We start from the raw sequence: 21270 nt of genomic DNA, 5'->3' as shown, positions 1-21270 counted from the left end.
CTGACGGGTCTCCGCAGGAAGCGACTCGTATAAGATAACACGTCACGCACGTCTCTTTGAGGTACGCCCACGGTCTAGTCCTTACACACAATCTTTCCTCGCGATTCTACCACCCTCACCATATATATATGATCGTTCTGATTTGTTCGCACTTGCAACAGTATTGTTGGTCTGAAAGGCTTGAATTTCCTAAAATGCGCCAGTTCATTTCGTCCATTCTATCGGCGAGTTTCCTTGCAGCGCTTTCAGTCTCAGAGGAAAGCTGCTGGCCAGAGTGGTCGGGCCTAGCTTCCGACTTCGAAACGCTCTTCATCGAGGATGAGACATGTTCCGACGCAGCTCGAGCTGCCATACGCCTTGCCTTCCATGACTGTTTCCCAGGTTCATGTGACGGCTCCATCATCAACGCAAACGAGTGTACGGAACGCGTAGAGAACACACAAATGGTACGCATATGTGGAACGCTCGGCGAAAAAGCAGATGAGTACGGTCTCGGCACGGCCGATGTTATCCAGTTTGCTGCAGGTAAGCCATTTCTCATTCCCGTACGGAGCTATTGCCAACCAGATGCACCAGCTATCGGACTCGCATCATGCAGTGGTGGTCCCGTGATCTCATTCTACTCTGGTCGTCCGGATTCGTTCTTACCAACTCCCCTGGGAATGATGCCCAACGCGACGACGGACGCCAGAACCATGGTGGATCTTTTTGCGCAGCACAACTTCTCGAAGACTGAGCTGGTCGCCTTGACTGGTGCGCACACGATCGGCCGTCAACTCGATGGCACGGACATGGATAATACACCCGGTGAATGGGATCACAAATTCTACTCGGAGACATCGAGCAACTCCGCGCCGCAGCCGGTCGCTGCTGATACATTTCTAGCGCAAGATGGAGAGACGGGGGAAGAGTGGAGGGCTGTTGGCAAGACGCAAGAAAGCTTCAAGGATGCGTTCATCCCCGCGATGGAGAAGCTTAGTCTGATGGGGAGCAACAAAGATCATATGACCGACTGTTCAGGCGTGGTGCAGTCGTACGCTGGACGTGCCAAAGGGCGAAGAAGAGTGCTTTTGAAGGGCAAGAGGCTGGAGTGATCGGTTTCTGCGATGAGTCCTACACCATTACTCTTCTGCTTGCTGTAGGTGATAAGAAGAGGTACTTAGCGTTCTGTCGGATGTATTAAAAAGCAAGTCTAACTCAGGATAGACGTAAGCTTAGGTACAACAACTTTATACTACTACTCAGTCAGTCACTCGTTCAAAAAAATACTCTGTAACCGAAGACAGCAACTCTTGGTTCTGCTTCTTGCATTTGCCGTCCAACCGCTCCTGCATCGTCAAGCGGCGCTTGCCTGGCTTGCGTTAGTAGGCTGATCTCATGTTCTTCGATGACAGGGTCGAACGCACCAGACAATCTGTCCGCGTCCTCTACTGCCTCATGATGTTCCTTCTTGAGCAGTTGCAGTATCTCTAGCTGTAATCCGGGTCCATCTTCGATGGTTTTGTTATGCGGCTCGAAGTTGTCTATGACCAGATCTAACAGCATATCGAAGACGATCCTCGAAAGGCACCCGGTCTAGACCATTGAGGGACATTTCCTGTTCAGAGTCAGCCTGCAGCTTGACAAATATTCGAACATACGACATGGCACTGTAACGAAAACTCACTTGGTGCATGATGACTCGGATCTTCCATGTTGGAATACCGTTGAGCATCTCCTTGACCTGCTCCGACGCATCGCCATACGGTGTCCCGACTTGTCATACCCCCCAACAAAATGCAAGGCGGCAAAACCGGCTTTTTGGGCCTTATGTTCATGCTCTTGCGTGGGATTTGATGAGAATGAAGTCATGATCAGATGCAAAGGAACATGATGGGTGCATTTCTACCATACTACGAGGTCGTCCAATACACCACTTCTCTCAACCCCACCAAGTCCAGGGGTTCCAAATCGAGAAAGCCTTCACCTTTACTTCTGCGGAACCATTGTAAGCGTTTCCAGGAAGACCGTTGCCTTCTGGCTGCTCTTCGCTCAGCGGAGCATCGTCTTGACGTGCCCATATCGATCGCTCGGAAAGCGGCCCCTCGATACTCCCAGCTCCAGCGCCTTCACTTCGTTGACGCAAAGTGGTATCGAGGCTACGCTTATTCCACCAGTTGAAGAGGCTATCCCACAACGAGTCGGATTTATTCTTCACTTGGACCGAGCCGCCGTTCCACATACTGGGGTCAAGTTGGCTCAGATCGAAATCGCCATCCTGTCGGACCTCGATCGAATCGACTTGTTTGTTCCACAAAGACGATGCCGCAACTTTTACATGAGCTGTGGGTTTGTTCGAAGGAGACACCTCAGATATCTCGGTCCGAGCTGTAGTTAGTCAGCGCATTTGTATTTATCTCTGCCTATCTTGTAGGAACTCACTCGTGACAGGCGCCGCAATGATCCCAGAAGCTGCCAGCATCAATGCTGGTATCAGACGCAGGAGAGCGACCATGTTTGTATATTACGAACTATGAAGAAGGACAGTGGTAGAATCAGCCCACGTTGTACAGGACTTGTGGAAATGAGCGAGTCGAAGTAAGGAATAGCAATATAGAGAGATACCAACGAATGTAGGTATATATATACAAATGCTAGAGAACTCAGCCGATGAATAGCTACTCTCACAGTCTTCCTCGAGGATATTCCCGTGGTGGAGGCACGGGACTTCTTCATCTCGCTAGTGCGACAAGATTTCTCTATAGGATTCATCTTACAAGAACGAAAAGACCCGTTATATCTCATCCTTCGAGAAATTAGGTTCTCGTGTCGTTCGCCCGTGCTGCAGCACTCGTACGGGTAAGGTCACGCTGATTGGACAAACCGTGAACCCCACAAAATAACAGAGGCGCTACGTCTAAATGGGGCAATTGTGTGGAAACTTATTCGAACTGGAACAAGGAGCTTTGTTGCACACTCTATTAACGATCTGTGTCGTACGAAAATAGCCTCCGCAAGTCATTGACCTTCTCGGGTCGGGTTTCTAATACGCGCCTTAACAGGAAGCCAAGAAAAAGGCGTTCACGTAGGCAGACTGCTACAATCTCGATTCTTGAAAAGAAGCGTTAGGCGAGAAGGGCTCAATCGCTACCGAATGGCGAATAGCCAGTCAAGCAACTACTGGCACTCTACTTGTGTACTCAATCTTGCGCTTTCGGCTGCTTGAGCAACTGACTTGATGATTTTCAATAGCGAATGATAAGATACATAAGCTTTCTGCAGGGCTTCTAGAACAGGCAAGGTATGAAAACCATCAATGGTCGATTGATGGTCATTTCTTGGTAGAAGCATGGACTGTCTGCAAAGGGAATACCAAGACACCGCGACCATCTTCGCGTACGACCAGCTCATGCCACAGCCCCTTCAGGATTCATTGGCTGTTACCGCTTGGTCCATCTCCCATGAACATCTAGACCGTGCTTGAAGCCATCATTTACGACTAGTCCGTGCGCAAAATCGCCGCCTGGCGCAAACAGAAGGTCTCTCCTTGGGCATCGAAGTTCGAGGGATTCCCCATTCTCTCCGGCAGTGCATCGTCGCTATGGGCCTCCAGTATGCCTTTCTCTTTGTCTCTTTCTTTGCTTCGATAACGATCGCTTCAAATGAATCTCTTCCTCAACCGTTTTCTTTCTCGAACTCGCAAGTGTGGGACGGCAATGATGGATATTGGTCGTCCTTTATGGTCCGCGTTGGAACGCCCGAACAGACATTTCGTGTACTCCCTGCATCCAGGCACGGCGAAACGATAATACCCATTGCTGAAGGCTGCCTCAAGATGCGTAATGCTCCATCAAATTGTGGCAAACTTCGCGGTGCCTATGCTTTTCAGGGGAAAGACAGCAATGGCTTCATTGTCAATGAGACCAAGTCATGGCAGGAGATTGGACTGTACGAAATGGGCATACGGCCTGAGATTGGTTTCGATGCGAATGCACTGTATGGGTTGGACACTGTTGGGTTACAAGTAGCGAACTCTGGTGGGCCTACCCTTAAGAACATGGTGGTCGCGGGTGTTGCAGAGCCAACAGTCTTCGTTGGTCAATTCGGCCTCTCGCCAAAGCCTTCGAACTTTTCCGAACTGGATAGCCCTCAGCCAAGCTTCATGCAGAAATTGAGAGATGAGAAGCAAATTCCCAGCGTGTCTTACGGGTATACTGCAGGAGCCTACTACAGTAAGTGTAACTATACCCGCTTGTGCGACGATTTATTAAAGCGACCAGAAACCCCGAAAGTACACGGAAGCCTTACACTCGGCGGTTACGACGCGTCACGCTTCATTCCCAACAACATAACCTTTCCATTCGACGCTGACGATGACCGCCCGACATCATTGACGATCCAATCCATCACCGCACAAAATACTCTTGAGCGTACTGTCACGCTTCTTAGAGACCCAGTATATGCCTGGATTGATTCGACGGTTCCGTAAGTCACATTCCGGTACAAATGATAATCTTTTTGTCTTGAACATCGAGACTTCGTACCAACCAAAAATGATACCCTCCTTTGCTTACACTAACATCTTGCCTCGCGTATCTAGGCACATGTGGCTCCCTGAGGATGTCTGCGAACGATTCGCAACGTCTTTCGGTCTGACCTACGATAACTTAACCGATCTCTACGTTTTGAACGACACTATGCACAAGCAGATGGTCGATCTTGATCCAAGTATAACTATCAGTCTCGGTGAGAGCTCTGATCCAATGAAGCGCGTCAACATTGTCCTACCTTACGGAGCATTTGACGTTCAAGCTTCCTACCCGTACTACAAGGAGGCTATGAACTACTTCCCTCTCCGACGTGGCAATAACGAAACGCAATACACACTTGGCAGAGCAGTTCTACAGGAGATGTACATAGTCACCGACTACTCCCGAGGCGAGTTCAAGGTTCACCAGGCACTGTTCCCAGGGACAAATGAGAAGCAACAAATCACACCAATCTACGTGCCCGGGGAAGAACCACGACCAGCCCCCACATCCAACGGAACGGCAAACGGTACTATCTCAACTCCTCCACCATCCACGTCGACGAAACATGCCCTTAGCGGAGGCGCCATTGGAGGGATTGTGGTCGGCAGTGTCGCCGGGATAGGATTCCTCGGGTTTCTCGCCCTTTTCCTCCTTCGTCGCCGTCACACCCAACACGGTCCTGTTTCCAGCGAAGCAGAATCGGAGCGTGGTGCTATACACAGTTCGAACAGTCACGATCTTCCTGCCGAGATGCTATCCCCGACCTCTCCCAGTTACTACGAACACGAAGCCGGCATACCTGGTTACCACTCAATGCAAGAGAAGATGATGTACATATCGGAAGTAGATGGATCCACGCGCATGTACGAGCTTGAGCCTCAGACCGTGATCCATGAACTAGGATCTTCGGAGCAAAAGTTCGACGCTGCAGGTGATGCTAAGGTTAAGCCTATGCCCGACGATGAAAAGAGTGCGCATTAGATAAGCAGGCTAATGCATGTATTCCCTTGGAAGTAATTCTCCCTGTATATATTGTCGCTGTAGATGCCAGCGCTTTCCCTGATGCGCGACGCCTGATCGTCAGCTTCCGAGATGCCATTCTGCACTGCTAGTTGTACGTTGCATGATCCCTCGACAAACGTGTAAACTCCAGGTTCGGCGTAAGCGTCCTGCTGCTTTCAAGTGGTTCTATTCCTTGCCATTGCCGCAATGAAGGCTTTCCAGCTTGCGCCAAAGCCATGATACATATCTGTGCTCCGTTCTGTGACGAATATGTATCTCGCTTTACCCCGCAACATGTGGACGACAAAGTCATCCACGCTTTCTTCTGAAAATCCATGAATCATGTAGCTTGTGTTGCTGCGATGTAATGTAGACCTCGCAAGCCAATTCTGAAAATTCCTCGTGTGGAAATCAGAATATGCTACTTCAGCTACTGTCGCAATGTCCATGCCCGTGATAGCAAGTCTTTCGTCAATTGAAGTGCCAGGATTATGGATGACCTGCAAACTAGACTCAGCAGTCTTCTCTCCATCGCATAGGGCAGTCGAGGGAAGCATACTATGCCATCACCGAGCAATGTGCCCATGTTCTTCACGTTCTGTGTGATTGCTGTAAGATAATTCCTCGCATTTTCCGTGAAAATATTCGGCGTTTCGTCGAAGAAGATCCCGTTCATACCTAGACTTCGGGAGTTTTTGTCCTTCGCCCAGCTTGCGTATTGTCTGATATCTTCGTACACTTCTTGAATTGGCCGGTTACAGTAGGCCGTGCTTACGTAGCCTACCGTGCGTACATTGGAACAAGCGTTAAGCTTGGGTACGTCCCGGAGATAATCAGCGTTTGGCCACCAAGGCTCAGACCCTGGTCCGCTATTTGGGTTCACAATTACAACAAAGCGAAGCGTTGGGTTGAACGCGATGCTGGTCACAGTAAGTAATGAATTCATGTAAGCGAGAGCCGGCAACAGTACGCTTCGAACAGTGGATCCCAGGCACCTGGATCTGGATAGATGTATAAGGGCATGAGGACCTCGGACGTTGGTATCGGAGTAGCCATGACGAGGTTTTACGGTGGTCGCACGCAAAGTGGCGGGCGGTTCTATATCCCAGACGGCATCCCTGCTGCAACCGGCCAATCATCGAATAGCCACGTTTCTTGTTTATCGCCCCTGAAAGACTCATGTATTCCCAACGCTCAATCACTAACGAGTCTCGCGAATTCCGAAGTTTGTAATCCCTGTTCGCTACTTCTTAATGCCAGAATTTTGAGATCCGAGCACTAGATACTGCCCACGGTTATACCACTCTCAATCCTCGCATTCTAGATCGAGCTCGGTGGAACTATGCCTCCCCGGGGATTTCGAACGTTTAGGGCCGTGGATTTCTTTTAGCTTCGAGTCTGCTTCAACCTCGCTCTCGGTCTCTGATTGAAAGATGATAAATGGAAGGTCGCTCGATTCGCTTCCAGCGGTATTCACTTGCATCCCGATGGCTTTAGATACGCGTTTGGTAAATATGGGAGTTTTGATACTTTGAAATGAGGGATATGGCATATATCTCTTCGTCATCATTGGGATCAACGAGAATATCTTCCGAGAAGGAATTCGCCTGCTAAAACACTCCCACCAATCGAAAAGAAGAAGCCGACATCGTAGGTCATGACTGCAAGCATGCTAATCGACCATCAGCCAATCGACTATTAGGAAAAATTAGGTAAATGCGCTTACAGTATGTAGGCAATGGCCGCTCTCGCAAACTCCAAAAGTGCACGGATCCCATCTTGCTTCATGTTCCGACCTTCACCAGCTACCCAAAATTGTCTCCGATGCCTGCGCTTTTCTGAACCTGCAATTGATTCATCCGGACTGAGCGGTTCAGACTCCCCGTGATCTTCGCGAAAATCGACATAGTCATTATCATCCTTGTTCGTGTTCCTTTGTGCCAATCGCCATGAGCGCTCAAGCTGCCACTTCACTGTACCAAGAAACCGCCCAAAGAACCCGAGAGTAAAGAGAAGCAGAATGGTGATACCATAGTTGATCGCGTTTCGTAGTGGCCAGTCCGTGAACAACCCGAAAGATGCTCCAGCAGTGTTCAGTGAAGTTCGATTGGTGGCATCCATGTTTGCTTCCGACAGGATCGCGTCGCACGCTTTTTGAAGGCTACCTTTATGAGAAAATTGGAAAAATCAATTGAGGTGCAGAAACTTGGTACATAAATGGTTCGGAGTCCGGAGAGAGGAGATTATGCTGAGTTAGCGGGCGCACCCCTGTCAGCGTGGTCGCTTACTCCGTGTAGGCAAACGCAGTGTCCACGATGGAACTTAGCGGCTTGACTCTATAGGTAATACACTTCGACTGATGGTTCCCACCCTATTTGTCTTACTCCATCTACAATTTTTAACTTTTATGTCCTTTGATTCGGATCTTTTGATGGTGCAAGGATATTGACGTGGCACTTAGATGTAGAATGCGCCCTCGCCACGGATTATATCCCTACAACTGACTCGGGAGTAATCTAAACTATAGTAATCGAGCAATGGGAGTTTCTTCGCGATGGCCTAGTCGAGATGGTGGGGACAGGCTCAATACCATTGAAGTGGCTACCAACAACTACTGGTGCTCATCCTCTCTTGTTTGATCGCGATCCATTCACATTCTAGTAGATCAGCTCTTGCTTGTATTCCACTGTTCTCTCACTTTCTGATCGGGCGAGCCTGGTCAAAACGTCAACACTCACTTTAGAAATTCAGGTATAAGTTCTCAACTTCTCAATTCGGGCACGCCTCGTCCTCTCCCCGCCCCGAAGGCCAAAGAATACAAAATTGACGCAGCCACATCTACGTGATCGAGAATCATTACTTCACACGTAAGTCAGAGCGTTCCTGGGTAGATTTAAACGACATGTCCATGCTCATACGGACAATTAGGACAGCCATGCCCCGCAGCAAAAGCAAAAGCAAAAATAAACTCGCCCGTGATGAGCTCGAGGACCGTTTCGAGGAAGAGGCCCCATGGATCACGGATCGAATGCCATCAGTGTCCAGCTTCAAGTTCTTCACCGATCGCACAACGCAGGAAAACGTATACGTCAAGGTCGGAGAAGCCAAGGTCGACAAGACCAAGGTCGGAGATACCAAAGTCGAACATGAGTTGGTTCCTGTGTACGTGGGACTTGGTGACGTTACCGGCAGCAGGATGATTACCTTCAACGTTCGCAGCCTATATCCTGAAAGAATCATACATGAGAGCAAGGAGCTTTCCCGTATTAAAACCATATACAACGAGCCGTTCGATCGATTGTTGCCTTTGCAATACGAATACCCGAGCGCCAGTTACGCCAACTCCTTACAATGGGTCACCGAACTCAGGGCCCTTACAATGTTTGCTTTCGTATGGTGCGGGCACCGTGCTGAGTTCTTCGACTTCAACAAGGGCGAGGGATTTAGGGTTCTTGTCGAAGTGCTGAAGCGCCGACCCAAGGCAACCGGTGCCGCAGCCAAGAGAGATGCTGGTCCCAGGGCACAGAAGAGCGCAGAAGCAGAGGGACCTGTGGCAAGTGTGGAAGTTGATTTAGTCCCGGGTGTCATCGCGGACGCGAACACAAACACGGACTTGGCGTTGCATATGGACAAAGACAAGGAGATGGACACGGAGAGCGGTACGGGTGCGGAGGATAATGCAGGCATGATTATTCCCATGTCCGCAACGGTCAATGTTCCGAGCAGTGGGCAAGATGCCAGTACACTCGGGAATCATGCCTCCAAGAAGCGCAAACTGATGAATTTGTGACAGGCCAGAAAGACTAAGCATCGAAGGTTCGCCATTTACGCCGAACCGGATTGATTTGGGTACTCATCACAGATTGTCATCTTCGATTACGTTTTGGGATGATCACGGCTCTGAATCGGCTACTATATGCAGAGAACTGAGGAAGAAAGGGTGGCAGTGGGGATACAAAGCACCGAAACAAGGTACCGTGGCCCACAGTCCCAGCAGAGGGAATGCAGATAATTCTGGCCGTAGCAGCGGTCGTGTCCAATCTGTGGGAGCTGTGGCGACCCTTTTGGCAAGCCGCCATATATGTGGGTTTGAAAGTGCAATAGAGCTATTTCGGGGGCCACCCTACACTCACATTTCCTTCTACACTGGTCCCAATTCGCTGACACAGGCGGTGGATTTCCGTGAAAGCTTTCCGTACACATGGATCCATAGCTGCTAATATAGTTTTGTGCATATGCATATTGGTCGACACCCCGAGTTGAGGAAGCGTAGAACGAAAGCATGATTTTTAAACTGATAGCATTTGAATCTCTCAGCAAGATCATGTCAGCCACCCGATATGTAGTCAGACCGTTGAACGTCTTGAGTGCATTCATGACGATTAATATTTTCGCACAGAGGTGGGCGTATCGCAATGGATGCAGGCGTACGAGGAGAAGGGTGATGCACACAAAGGTCGCGTCTTGTGAGTTGCCAGAAGTCGGAACGACTTCATCCGGAAGAATTTTCGGGAGGGTTGAAGAAGCTTACATAGCTCTGTGAGTAACAGCAAAGTGCCGTGAGTGGGTCTTCGGCGCTACAAACAGTAATGATTGTGCAAAGCAGCACGAAATGAAGACAAGGGGTGGGATGAGCAACCGGTCGTGTTTGAATGCGGGATGGGTGCAGCTTCACGCGGGGCAGCGATGACGTAACAGCCTTCCAAAGAAACCACATTGCGCTCATACAAGTTGAACGGCAAATACAGTATATAGTCAACACCTGTTGAGAGATAGTCAAGTTGCGAGTAGCTCTAGTTGGAAAAAGTGCATCGCGCAAATGAATCCGTGGTTCACCAGCACTGTTGACACTGGAGCAAGAACCACGACGATCTCTTCCCAACTCAGAATGCACCTGCATGCTCCTAGGACTGAGTGACCCACATAATTCATGACGCGCAACTATTCAACACCGGAGAAACGCTCCCTTCAACCTAATAATATCCTTCAGGTTACGCCTCGCCCTCTTCTCAAGAGAGTTCAAGACGGAATCACCTCGAGAATGTCGGTACAAAAGAAAGCCCGGACACATTCTGCAGGCCTTTATGTGGGCGCAGACAAACACCGTTGGTGGAAAGAAGCCGTCGTTTATCAGGTGAGGATCTTTAGAGCGTGATGTGATAGCAAGTAACATTAACATGCGCAGATATACCCTGCATCTTTCCTCGACACGAATGGCGATGGATGGGGTAAGTGGGCATGAACAGAATAGAATGGTGATGCATCAGCTCATCGTACGGTTCTTAGGCGACGTTCCCGGAATAACCCAAAAGCTGGATTATCTCAAAGACTTGGGTGTAGACGTGATATGGGTTTCTCCGAGTAAGCAACCCTCGACAAAATCAAAGCACTCAACTGACAGCACGGCAGTCTATAAAAGCCCTCAGGCTGATATGGGCTATGACATCGCAGAGTATATCACCCCTAGCGTGAGATTAGATTGCCTCCGGCTGACCTTGGATCTTTACATTCAGCTACGAGGACATCGACCCGAGCTATGGCACTCTCGCTGATGTTGACAACCTCATCAAAGAGGTCAAGAAGCGCGACATGAAGCTTGTTATGGACTTGGTAGTCAACCATACGTCGGACCAGCATGCATGGTTCCTTGACTCACGCTCATCCAAAAAATCATCGAAGCGTGACTGGTACATTTGGAAGCCTGCCAAATACGACGCAGACGGTAATCGCCAGCCCCCGAACAATTGGGCAATGATTCTCGGTGAAGCAAATCCAGCATGGACCTGGGACGAGGGTTCAGAAGAATACTACCTGTCTCTCTTCACACCCGAACAACCAGATCTCAACTGGGAGAACCCAGAAGTGAGAGAAGCAGTCCACAATGTTCTGCGCTTCTGGCTCGATCGCGGTGCTTCTGGTTTCAGGATGGACGTTATAAACCTAATCTCAAAAGTGCAAGAATTTCCGGACGCCGACGTCGTCGTACCAGGTCACAAGTACCAACCTGGAGACAAATACTTCGCAAATGGACCGCGACTTCACGAATGGCTCAAAGACATTAATCGCCAGGTACTCTCAAAATATGACACTATCACGGTAGGCGAGATGCCATTCGTACGTGATGAAGACGAAATTATCCGCGTCGTTGGTGCAGAATCGGAAGAGCTCAACATGATCTTTGCGTTCGATCTAGTTGATATTGACAATGTTCCCGGTGACTTCAAGTTCACTCTGCACCCATGGGATGCGCATGACCTAAAACGCATAATTAGCAGGTTACAAAGGCTTATGCTTGAGCGTGACGGCTGGAGTAAGTTACTTTGACCCAATATCGGTGGGAAATTAACGAAGGGCGATGTTTTCGGCCTGCTTTACGTTACCCACTGGTGGAACTTTCTGTTCGTTTACGGTCAGACACTGACGGCACATAGACTCGCTCTTCGTCGAGAACCATGATCAGCCTCGAAGTGTATCGCGCTACACTGATGATAGCGACCAGTGGCGCGAGATTGGGGCAAAGCTGCTGTGCATGATGCAGACAACTCTAGCCGGTACGATATATATATATCAAGGCGAGGAGATTGGCATGCGTAATGTGCCTCCCAGCTGGGGTCCGGAGGAATACAAGGACATAGAAAGCATCAACTTTTTCAAGAAGTAAGTTTGCTCAGCGTCCATGTTATTGCTCAGCTAAGCTGGTATAGAAATGCCGAGATGTACCCTGACGATGCCGACAAGCGAGCATATGCGCGCAAGGTTATGCAGCGCAAGGCCCGTGACAACGCTCGCACTCCCGTGCAATGGGATAGTACGAGCCACGCTGGATTTACTTCCGCGAAGTCGAAGCCATGGATGCGCGTGAATGATGACTACACAGATGTAAATGTGGCTGCGCAAACATCCGGGGCGAAGGCTTTTACTTCAGTCCACGCATTCTGGAAGCGAGGCCTGGCGTACCGCAAACAGAACAAAGATCTCTATGTTTACGGTGACTTCGAACTATTCAATCCAGATGAAGACCCAAAAGGTGCTGAAATCATGGCATATCGACGTTGGAGCAAAGATCGTGATGTGCTGGTTGTGTTGAATTTCAGCGGGAAAGAGGTTGAGTGGAATTTGGTCGACGGAATGAAGGTCAAGCGATGGGTCGCTGGAAATTACGGAGAAGAGGCCTTAGAGGAGAAAGCAAAGAATGCGTCGGTGTCATTGAAACCATGGGAGGGACTAATTGGCGAGCTGGAGTAGATGATATCGATCAACTAGAGCTCTGCATACCGGTCAGGTCATGGTTTCTGATGGCCACTCATCTCTGCTAGCTTGGGTTTCGCAGGTGCGTCTCCTTTTAGTGTGTCAAAGGATGTGTGCGAAGCTCCGCGTCGTGGAGGCCGGCGTGTTTATTTTCATAGCGCGGAAAGCGAGACATTCGCAACGGGGACTGAAGAATATATGTTCAATCGGGCTCAATGACTGTGGCGTCCATTCCGGTCATCGAGCTGAGAACGGCATCGATACATGTAAGTGTCCCTGTCCGAGGCTTTTGGGCTGACTTGTACAGTGTGGTCCTCAAAGTCAAATCCTGCACCTGTCCGCGGTAAGGGCTACCAACTGGCCGCAAGATGCTATATCTTGTTGACACAGAACCAAGCTAGGATTGCATTTCCATGATCATTGTCGATGCGGTTAAAGTAATAGTGACCAAAGATTCTCGCGGGGCATTTTCTAGTATATATGTCAGTTTGATTGACCGCTTTTAGCACAACGCATGGACAATTCAAGATTTCTCGGCATAAGGTCTCTTGTCCAATATGGTTGTTCTCCATTTGTGTAGCTGAATAGCAGCGCTATTCTGTTCAAATGATCAGTGCTAATATCATGGTTATGAATGCCCTAGAGATAGGAATGTTTCTTATGCTTTTTACGCTTTTTACGCTTCCATTCTCAGGAGTTAGTTCTACTAGTGTGCAACCGATTGTCTTGCCTGATGATACTGTAGGGTAAACACTGACCTGATACATCCTCAAGTCGCTGTGCATGGTCTACCAATAATACAACTGCCTCCTTCTATTGGAGGCATACGCGACCTTCGTTCGCTCTGGAAGATAAGGCTTTGCGGAATTGAGGATGCGCAATACGCAGCGCGCATGGACAAGACCGAGAGTGATATCCAAGTTCGTTTCATGCACAATCAATGAGATTGCGTGAAACGTACATGCAATACTACATCGATGATCAGGATTCAGCTTTCGATGCTCGAGAGAAAAATAGAACCACAAGATTGACTGTGAGAGACGTAGAGCGATGCTGAGTATGGACGGTGGTTGGGGGTGTAACGTGAAGTACTACCCATGCATTAGCGTCGTCGCTAAACATCCTCGCACACTCCGCTAGCATGCAAAATAACTTGGCCGCCCTCTGCGCAGGCAAAATAAACCCTCAAAAAGGAATGACTCCCCCGCGTGGGCTCGAACCACGAACCTCCTGATCGCTTTGTCGACGAGGACTTAACAGTCAGACGCGCTAGCCAATTGCGCCACGGAGGATGTTTGATGCTGCCTCAAGCCTTTGTTGAATATATATCCGTTGAGCAACTTCAGCGTGGCTCGACTCAGAGAAAGATAACAGAACTAGATGGACTTTGATTTGTGGCGGAGGAGGTTCTGTCTCGGGGAATATCCACTTTCGCATGGGCTAAGTGGGTCGAAATCATATCTGCATTCTTGGCCAACATAACCCCTCTCGCAACCATTACGAACAATTGAACATGTTGGTAAATTGAACTGATCTGTTGATGGAAGCGGGAGCTTCGCTTAACCCGCGTGGCCAATATTGAGTGCAATTGCATGGCACCGAAACCATCACCTCAATGTTGATGCACTCTATCATAAGACAATTTCTATTCAGTATGACTAATGTCTATGTACAACTGGATCTGTGGCCATGTGTTGAAGTGAACGGGAAAAGATTCTGCCTTTTAGAAGGCCGGGTTGGCGTTGGTCAACAGCTGAGCAAAGTACGCCTGGAACCACGAGCCGGCCTCCGGAGCGGGCTTCAGAGCATCGTCCAATCCGCAGTGGGCATCGTATCTAACCGCAGTCGTGTTTGATGTACCGTCACACTCTCCACCAGGCTTGACCCATACATAAGCATCCAGAAGAGGGTCGTCGGTGGACGTGGAAGGGCGGATACCAAATCCAGTGCCGATGACGTTGCACCAGTCGCCCCAAGCTTGCTGCTTAGTGGGCTGCACTCCATTACGACCTATATCGTATCAGTAAACCGAGGTCTAGAATCAAGTTTGAGAAAAGAAGAAGCTAAGGGTCTCAGCTTACCAGTGTCAGTGATGAAGTGCGCCGGGAAGCCTTGCGCTTGAAGGAGGGGAGCCAAAGCATTGACGTATTTCTTCTCGTCGCAGACAGCGTTTCCTTGAGTGTAGGATGGGCAGGTAGATATGCTCCAGGCGTTGTAATTGGCCACGTTGGTAGCAAGACCTCGAACAGCAGCCGGGGATCCGGCATCCTTGTAAAGCTGCGCGAATAGCTGTGCAGCAGGAGTGAGGTTGGCGGTCCAACCCAGCCAGCCCGCATGTCCGGCGTCAAGGTACATAACAACGTTCTTCAAGTTCAGAGTCTTGATGGCATACTGAGTAAGCGTCTTGTAGGCAGTCGCTGCGTTTGCGCATTTCTGCACGTTGAGGTTGGTCACCAGGTTGGCCAAACTGTCGGGCTCGATGACAAGAACAAACTGGACGTCCGGGAACGCATTGATCTGAGCAGCAATGTCGTCAATATAACCCTGGTACAGAGCAGCTCCGTTGTTGGCGAGCGAAAGTTCGCCGTTGGAAGCTAAAGCTGCACAGTCTCGCTCTGGGAGATCGTAGACGACAAGTGGAAGGACCAAGTTCGCACCGGCGGCATTTTTTGCTTGAACATCCTTCGCGAAGGTAGCGATGGTAGATACTTTGGCGCGCACGTCACTGGAAGGTTTTAGCTTCGCCACAACACATACATGCATCCGAGTCTTACAGCCAGTAGAACGTGCCAACTTTAGCGACGTTGGTAGCTTTAGCAGCAAGAGCCGCCGATCCGGCAGCAGATAGCGATGGAGCCGCTAAGCTCACGATCTCGGACGAGTAGTAAGGGTTCGCATAGAACGACTTGCCAGCGATCGGGTTTGCAGAGTTGGTCGCGGCTGGCGCAGAAGTGGCTTGGGTTGCTCCGGCCGAGGTCTTCGTAGCGGTAGAGAGCGTAGTTGAAGTACTCTTAGCTGTGGTCTGCGCTGTGGTGGCTACGACGGAGGAGCTTGCAGCGCCTGGCAAGCACTGCGAGTAGTCTGTGGAATATTTAGTACGACAACATCAAATCGTCATCATGAGGGGCGGTGTAAAACTTACAGTCGTTGATCTTAGAGCAATATGATCCAGACACGCAAGTCGTAGCACCTTTCCAGTCGATTCCTCCGCATTGACCATAGAGTTGGGATTGGGCATGGGCTGTGGAAGCCAGGACGGCGGCAGCAGCCAAGATGTTAGCGTTCCTCATGGTTTGCTTGAGTTCTCGAGAGGGAAGAGAATGACTGTAAATCTCTGGGTAGTGCTTCGATCACCAGAGACAATCCCTCCTTATGTACTGGCGTGCCCAGTAACCAAAGCTTGACCCAAGCTGCAGAGAAGCTCCAGACCCAGCTCATGATCGGCAATATTAGGTTCGAAATAATTCAAACTAACAACATGAGGCGGCTCATGCCTTCGAGAAGCCCTCAAGCGAAGCGCATGACCATGTTCGAGAAGCCGCTAACGGATCACTTTGAAGGTTTCCGATGAGTAAATCGTGGTGCTGGCAGGGTGACAAGTCTGATTTCTCCGTGCCCGTCGCATACTCGGCTTTGCTGGCCTCTATTACGCGGCTACCAGGTTATACCTATTCACAGAAGGCGCCATTCCTGTTGTTGCATGGACAATATCTTAGGTACCTTCCAAATAAGGATATATCCCTAGCAGAGGTGGGTCGTACAGCGGGTTCTAGCCACGCATACGTGGGGTGCAGGCACGCCTACCCGGTTTTGCTCGACCGTTGCGATGGATCCATCATACCACACGTGCGTATTCGTGTTCGCAGCAATGTTGCGCAAGAAAGGCTTGTTCGTGGCCAAGTTACGCTTAACAAGATTGCAAAGGGATCCAGCAACCTCGCGATAGGTGGACACGTCGGGCGCGCAATAAGGGTAAATTGGAAGGTTAATACAATGAAGTGACGCTCGGCCCGGTGTCATATATGATCTCGGAATGACTTTTGCGCTATCTTGAATTTGGCCTAGCCGAAGTAGCCGCTTGGGTCGAAATCCACAAGATGCCGTTTCTTCATGATAGCTCATCATAAACTTCGCAGACGTCACCTAACAACAAGGCGCGAGATGCATACTTTAAAGTACTGGGCAAGCACCCGAAGCCTGCGCCCCATGCAAGCAGCCCGGCCCGGACCTCAGGAACGACGATCCGCCTCAAATCAGCACAGATGTACACGCTCCGGAACTTCTAGAAGATCTGTGCTGTAATTCGGCAAGCCGAGGTTGAGGTAATATGCGTCAAATCGCTCTTCACATGTTCCGTCATGATACTGCTCGAGAGCGACTTGCAAAAGGTTGTTCTGCAGTCTAGCTTTTCCATTTCTCAATACGGAGGGCAGCAATACCTAGGTACAAGCATCTATGTTACTCAATCATCTGCCTCACTCGCAGGGATACAGTCCACTCCAATGTCCCCCTGAATATTGTCACAGACGATCTGCGATGGACTGCCAGCAGGGCTTGTCAGATTGATGTCTTCAAGATGAATCCCGTTGCAGGTTGCGCCGGGGCTACAGGTAAGATCCGCGACTACCTTGCCGTTCTTCCCACTGCTAGTACCCGAAATGTTCAAGAATTTGACGTTTGTAATGTTGACCTTCGACGGGTACGCTGCACATGTCGTTTCGTTGACGTTGAAGTAGCATTGGTCCAGGACGACAGGAGCATCGGTGTTCTCAATGTGGATGTCCTTGTAGGTAATGTTGTCGATAAAACCGTAGCCGACATTCGGCCCAGCCCAGGCCTTGAGACGAGCACCATTCTGACCATTGAGCAGGGTGACGTTCTCGATCCAGGCATTCGAAATGTAATCCTTGACGCCAGGGTATTGTCCAATGGAGCCCATCGATACGCCGTGAGTGCCGTTGCACCAGAGATTTCTAGCGGACGTTAGTGCTTGTCGCATTATTATACTGCTTTCCGGCGATCTCAGAACGGAAGGCTGTACACGAATCATACGTACTTGACAAAGATGTTCGTCGTATTGGGCTTTGGCGAGAAGCAATCGTCGCCGACATTGACACGGGTGTTTGTTACAGTCAGCCCATCGACATTGAGCGAGTCAAAGCCGTCGGTATTCTTGGGCAGCGTCGAGGCGTTGGTGGAAACTGCATCAATGTAGACATCATCAAATACGACGTTTTTGGTTCGCACAAAGAAGGTCGTCCAACAAGGTGAGTCTTTCAGATGAAGACCTGAGACCTCGATGTTGGTAGCGTTGTCGGTGAGAAAGAGGATGGGACGATAGTATTTGTTGTTGGGATCAAGGATCTCTGCGCCAGAGAAGCCATCCCACCATGCTTGCCCGTTACCATTGATGACACCGGAGCCATAGATTTTGATATCCCTATTATCGTCAACACTGACAGGATCAACGGTCGAGGGTTGATACTCACTTGCCACCCCATACCCAGAATGTAATGCTTTTCTGGAAAGCGTAGTAGAAGTTATTGGCTTGCCAGTACTCGATGTCGTTTGTGAACTGTATATATTAGACATGCGTTCTAGTGGAGATAAAGCAGTGTTGCTCAGGTACCTTGAGCTCGCCATCTAGCTTGACGTATACATCATTTAGGAAGGTAAGATCCAACTTCTTGCCTATCACATACTTTTTCCCCTTCTTGAGATGCACAAGGCCTCCATGGTTCGCTCTCTTCAAAGCCCAGAGGAAGTCTGCGCTGACGTCGTCGTGGTCATTCTTTGAGGCTCGTATGGTAATCTCCTTCCGGTCCTTCTCAACGCGATTGCCCCAGTTGTCCTTGCGGTGCTTGTTGTTTGAAAAGGGAAAGCGGGCCAGCAAAGAATTAGATCGTGGCAGAGAAATAGCGGCTCCAACAGGAGTGTCGTTCTCCAATGCAACGACAGAAGCCGATGCCAATGAGGCCAGCGAGCACGCGAGGAAGTGTGACAATTTCATGTTGCAGCCCGATGGAACTCGAGAACGTTTACAACCTGCGTGTACCACTCCATCGAGAGCTGGCCAAACTTTTTATCCTGCTCCCAAGCACCCGGCTCCCGTTCCTTCGTACCTGTCATTCATCGTGAACGAAATTCTTCCGTCTTGGAGCTGTATGTCACTGGTCTGGACCCTGAAATGACTGCGCCAAATTCCGTGTTACGACACATCATTTCCCACAAGATGATTCCCGGTGCATCTTAGTGTCGAAGCTTTCCCAAGCTTCCCCGCAAGCCTTGAGTTGCGTAATATTATCCGGGGGATCGCCTTTCGTCAGTGGAGCGTTTGCAATGTTCCTGACTTTCCACCAATCAGTAATGGGGCCAGAAGAAGTATAGCGTGTTCCTAACCCCTTCCCCGCGTCGCGCTTGGACGTTCCACTTTCCAGCACCAATGTCATACAGTGCTAGCTATCGTGAGCATGAGATAGTCCTTAAACAAGGCGCTGAAAAAATGCGTCATAAAACAATCAGATCACAATTCAACACAGCCTGTATGGACTGATTATGCCCTAGTAATCATGCTAATTTCACATATTGTTGATCGTTCCAAAATTACTGACCTGTTCCCAGATCGGTTTTAAAAAAGATGCTTGGAATCTAAGGACACCAGACTGTACCTGCCTTTACAAATAAGTTTCACGCGCTGGCCTGAACCACTTGCGCCCAATCACCTTTACTTCCTTCGTACTGCCCCGGGACAGCGTCTCCATCCCACAGACTTGCCAATATGACCCTGTCTTCCTGCTTTCCTTCCCAAGGTTGCCGGCCATGTTGCGAGATCACGTTGTCGTACACCAACACGTCACCTTGTTGCCATTTGTGTAGCACTCTGATCTCATCTGTTATATCCGCCAGCTTCTTGAGATACTCCTCGGGAATGGGTGTGCCGTCGCCGTACAGCTGCTGTGTGATGTTCCTGCGACGCGAGTTGGGGGATGCGTCATCAACGAAGTTCTTGTAGTACGCTGCGAGGCCCGTGAAAAGGGTTGGAAGGTTTGTGTGCGGATGCGTTCGCAACGCAGGAAGGTGGTGCGTCAGTATCAAGGTCTGGTCATCGTCCACCCATTCCCAGGTTGTGTGCTCGCCCCTACCATAGCGTCTTATTTGTTCTTCGATCTTCCGCTTCCTAGTCGCTGCGTCATCTCCGTCCACAATATCCTTGCCGAACGCTTGCTTGAGAGTAGAACCTCCTACATATTGCTGCTCGACTTTGTAAGTCACCTTGCTCAAGATGCCTTTCTCTGCCAGATCGCTGACAAACTCTGGGATTTCTTCTTTGGCCCGTTGGAGCAGCTCTAATGAGGACGAGATCGGTGTTTCTCCACCCTCCTTAGGAGCGCTATGACAGTAGAAGAAGATGTACTCGGGCGCGTGAGGTACTTGAGGGGATTCGTTATGGTTGTAGATGAGAACTTCTTTTGGAGCTTCATTTGCTGGGGCGACATTGGGAGCGAGGAGAGGCCGGTCTACAACAATTCCGATAATCTCATGGGGTGAGTAACCAAACGCATGAGCAAATTTGCTAAAGTCGTTTGCAGACTGGATGGGAAGTCCCCGAAACAAGAGAGTCCCATGCTGAGCGAGCTTCTTTGTGAACAAGCCTTCCTTTACCTGGAGGTCTTTCACGGTTTGTATTGCAATTTCCAAAGTTGTTTGAGAACCGTCCAATAATGAGGGCTGGAGCGCAAGAGGCGTGACCGTGCCCTTTGGATGAGGTTGGCCAAGTGTGCGTTGATTCGTGTCCGGAAGAGAGAACGATTCGAATATCAGGGGTGCAAACGTGTGTGCATCCAGCTGCAACTGCTGGACGTCATGGGGAGCGATGGAGGCAGTCATATTGATTCGTCGTTGTTGGTGAATTGTAATGTAGTTTTGGCTGCTTGGAAGGGGTCCTGCGTGTCAAGATCGGCGAAAAAAGTGACGGTAGGTCCCTCGGCCTCGAGAGATCCCCTTATCTGAGCGCTTGGTGTTTATATGCGCTGATACCCGCCCAGCTACCCCGCTTCGACCTCACCAATGCTGTCATCTCGCTCTAAGATTGTGCAACCGGAAATAAATCGTAGGAGCCAAGTATACTTGCGACAGCTACCTTAAAATTGTGTTCCATCTACTAACCCTAGTGGCTAAGTCTTTCTTTACTAGTGGCTGCGTTCAGTCGTTGACAGCCAACCGCACTGAACGACAACAGAGTCTCTCGGCACTTTCCCGAGGATTGCCAATAGTCATACCTCCGATGTGAGCTAAAGGACGCCTAGTTATCGCGTGGACGACATTTCCCGAACGACGGCATGGCGTTAAGCAAACGTCAGTTGCTTTCAGTCTTGCGTGCTTGCAGACCGCCGAGAGACACAGGAACATCAAAAACCTAGAAAATATCGCAACTCTCTGAAGACCATGAGTAACCACCGCCAATTGATTGTTTTCAAGCTTTCACATTTCGCAATTTCTGATGTCGACC

The 21270-nt window shown here is 49.7% G+C and overlaps 10 protein-coding genes and 1 non-coding gene across 11 annotated transcripts; 4 read left to right on the top strand and 7 right to left on the bottom strand.

Annotated features, from left to right (window-relative positions):
• Positions 1-194: 194 nt before the first annotated feature.
• On the top strand, positions 195-1173 carry CC84DRAFT_1202518 (heme peroxidase; the record flags this gene model as incomplete). Its single annotated transcript, XM_018181781.1, has 2 exons — positions 195-525; positions 568-1173. 2 exons carry the CDS (start codon positions 195-197, stop codon positions 1092-1094), a joined length of 858 nt encoding a protein of 285 aa, XP_018040307.1. The 3' UTR covers positions 1095-1173.
• A 748-nt stretch (positions 1174-1921) lies between these two features.
• Positions 1922-2494, bottom strand: CC84DRAFT_1235906 (uncharacterized protein; the record flags this gene model as incomplete). Its single annotated transcript, XM_018183867.1, has 2 exons — positions 1922-2367; positions 2422-2494. The coding sequence occupies 2 exons, from the start codon at positions 2492-2494 to the stop codon at positions 1922-1924; spliced, it is 519 nt and encodes a 172-aa protein (XP_018040306.1).
• Positions 2495-3655: 1161 nt separating this feature from the next.
• CC84DRAFT_1235902 (acid protease) lies at positions 3656-5496 on the top strand (the record flags this gene model as incomplete). The annotated part of the gene is made up of 4 exons (XM_018183866.1): positions 3656-4211; positions 4260-4464; positions 4580-5111; positions 5443-5496. Exons 1-4 carry the CDS (start codon positions 3719-3721, stop codon positions 5494-5496), a joined length of 1284 nt encoding a protein of 427 aa, XP_018040305.1. The 5' UTR covers positions 3656-3718.
• Positions 5497-5689: 193 nt separating this feature from the next.
• Positions 5690-6739, bottom strand: CC84DRAFT_1235898 (uncharacterized protein; the record flags this gene model as incomplete). The annotated part of the gene is made up of 3 exons (XM_018183865.1): positions 6484-6739; positions 6073-6433; positions 5690-6013 (listed from the first exon to the last, which is right to left on the bottom strand). The coding sequence occupies exons 1-3, from the start codon at positions 6567-6569 to the stop codon at positions 5690-5692; spliced, it is 771 nt and encodes a 256-aa protein (XP_018040304.1). The 5' UTR covers positions 6570-6739.
• A 349-nt stretch (positions 6740-7088) lies between these two features.
• On the bottom strand, positions 7089-7655 carry CC84DRAFT_1255866 (uncharacterized protein; the record flags this gene model as incomplete). Its single annotated transcript, XM_018184578.1, has 2 exons — positions 7240-7655; positions 7089-7185 (listed from the first exon to the last, which is right to left on the bottom strand). The coding sequence occupies exons 1-2, from the start codon at positions 7632-7634 to the stop codon at positions 7089-7091; spliced, it is 492 nt and encodes a 163-aa protein (XP_018040303.1). The 5' UTR covers positions 7635-7655.
• Positions 7656-8448: 793 nt separating this feature from the next.
• CC84DRAFT_1213314 (uncharacterized protein) lies at positions 8449-9303 on the top strand (the record flags this gene model as incomplete). Its single annotated transcript, XM_018182521.1, has 1 exon — positions 8449-9303. One exon carries the CDS (start codon positions 8449-8451, stop codon positions 9301-9303), a length of 855 nt encoding a protein of 284 aa, XP_018040302.1.
• A 1251-nt stretch (positions 9304-10554) lies between these two features.
• Positions 10555-12758, top strand: CC84DRAFT_1255865 (alpha-glucosidase-like protein maltase; the record flags this gene model as incomplete). The annotated part of the gene is made up of 7 exons (XM_018184577.1): positions 10555-10647; positions 10699-10741; positions 10800-10874; positions 10923-10965; positions 11027-11823; positions 11945-12170; positions 12218-12758. The coding sequence occupies 7 exons, from the start codon at positions 10555-10557 to the stop codon at positions 12756-12758; spliced, it is 1818 nt and encodes a 605-aa protein (XP_018040301.1).
• Positions 12759-13960: 1202 nt separating this feature from the next.
• CC84DRAFT_t17 lies at positions 13961-14053 on the bottom strand. The gene has a single exon. It is a non-coding gene; the product is annotated as a tRNA-Asn (tRNA).
• Positions 14054-14484: 431 nt separating this feature from the next.
• Positions 14485-16051, bottom strand: CC84DRAFT_1213312 (1,4-beta cellobiohydrolase; the record flags this gene model as incomplete). Its single annotated transcript, XM_018182520.1, has 4 exons — positions 14485-14771; positions 14843-15486; positions 15536-15842; positions 15904-16051. 4 exons carry the CDS (start codon positions 16049-16051, stop codon positions 14485-14487), a joined length of 1386 nt encoding a protein of 461 aa, XP_018040300.1.
• Positions 16052-17163: 1112 nt separating this feature from the next.
• On the bottom strand, positions 17164-18771 carry CC84DRAFT_1202514 (glycoside hydrolase family 28 protein; the record flags this gene model as incomplete). Its single annotated transcript, XM_018181780.1, has 4 exons — positions 17164-17734; positions 17818-18201; positions 18251-18336; positions 18391-18771. The coding sequence occupies 4 exons, from the start codon at positions 18769-18771 to the stop codon at positions 17224-17226; spliced, it is 1362 nt and encodes a 453-aa protein (XP_018040299.1). The 3' UTR covers positions 17164-17223.
• Positions 18772-19448: 677 nt separating this feature from the next.
• CC84DRAFT_1202513 (Clavaminate synthase-like protein) lies at positions 19449-20648 on the bottom strand (the record flags this gene model as incomplete). Its single annotated transcript, XM_018181779.1, has 1 exon — positions 19449-20648. The coding sequence occupies one exon, from the start codon at positions 20646-20648 to the stop codon at positions 19449-19451; it is 1200 nt and encodes a 399-aa protein (XP_018040298.1).
• Between the last annotated feature and the right edge of the window lie 622 nt (positions 20649-21270).

Source organism: Paraphaeosphaeria sporulosa, assembly GCF_001642045.1.
Source record: "Paraphaeosphaeria sporulosa strain AP3s5-JAC2a unplaced genomic scaffold CC84scaffold_2, whole genome shotgun sequence".
In the NCBI taxonomy this organism is placed as follows: domain Eukaryota; kingdom Fungi; phylum Ascomycota; class Dothideomycetes; order Pleosporales; family Didymosphaeriaceae; genus Paraphaeosphaeria; species Paraphaeosphaeria sporulosa.
The sequence above is the reverse complement of the archived record's forward strand: the minus strand, read 5'-3'. Positions and strand labels throughout refer to the sequence as shown.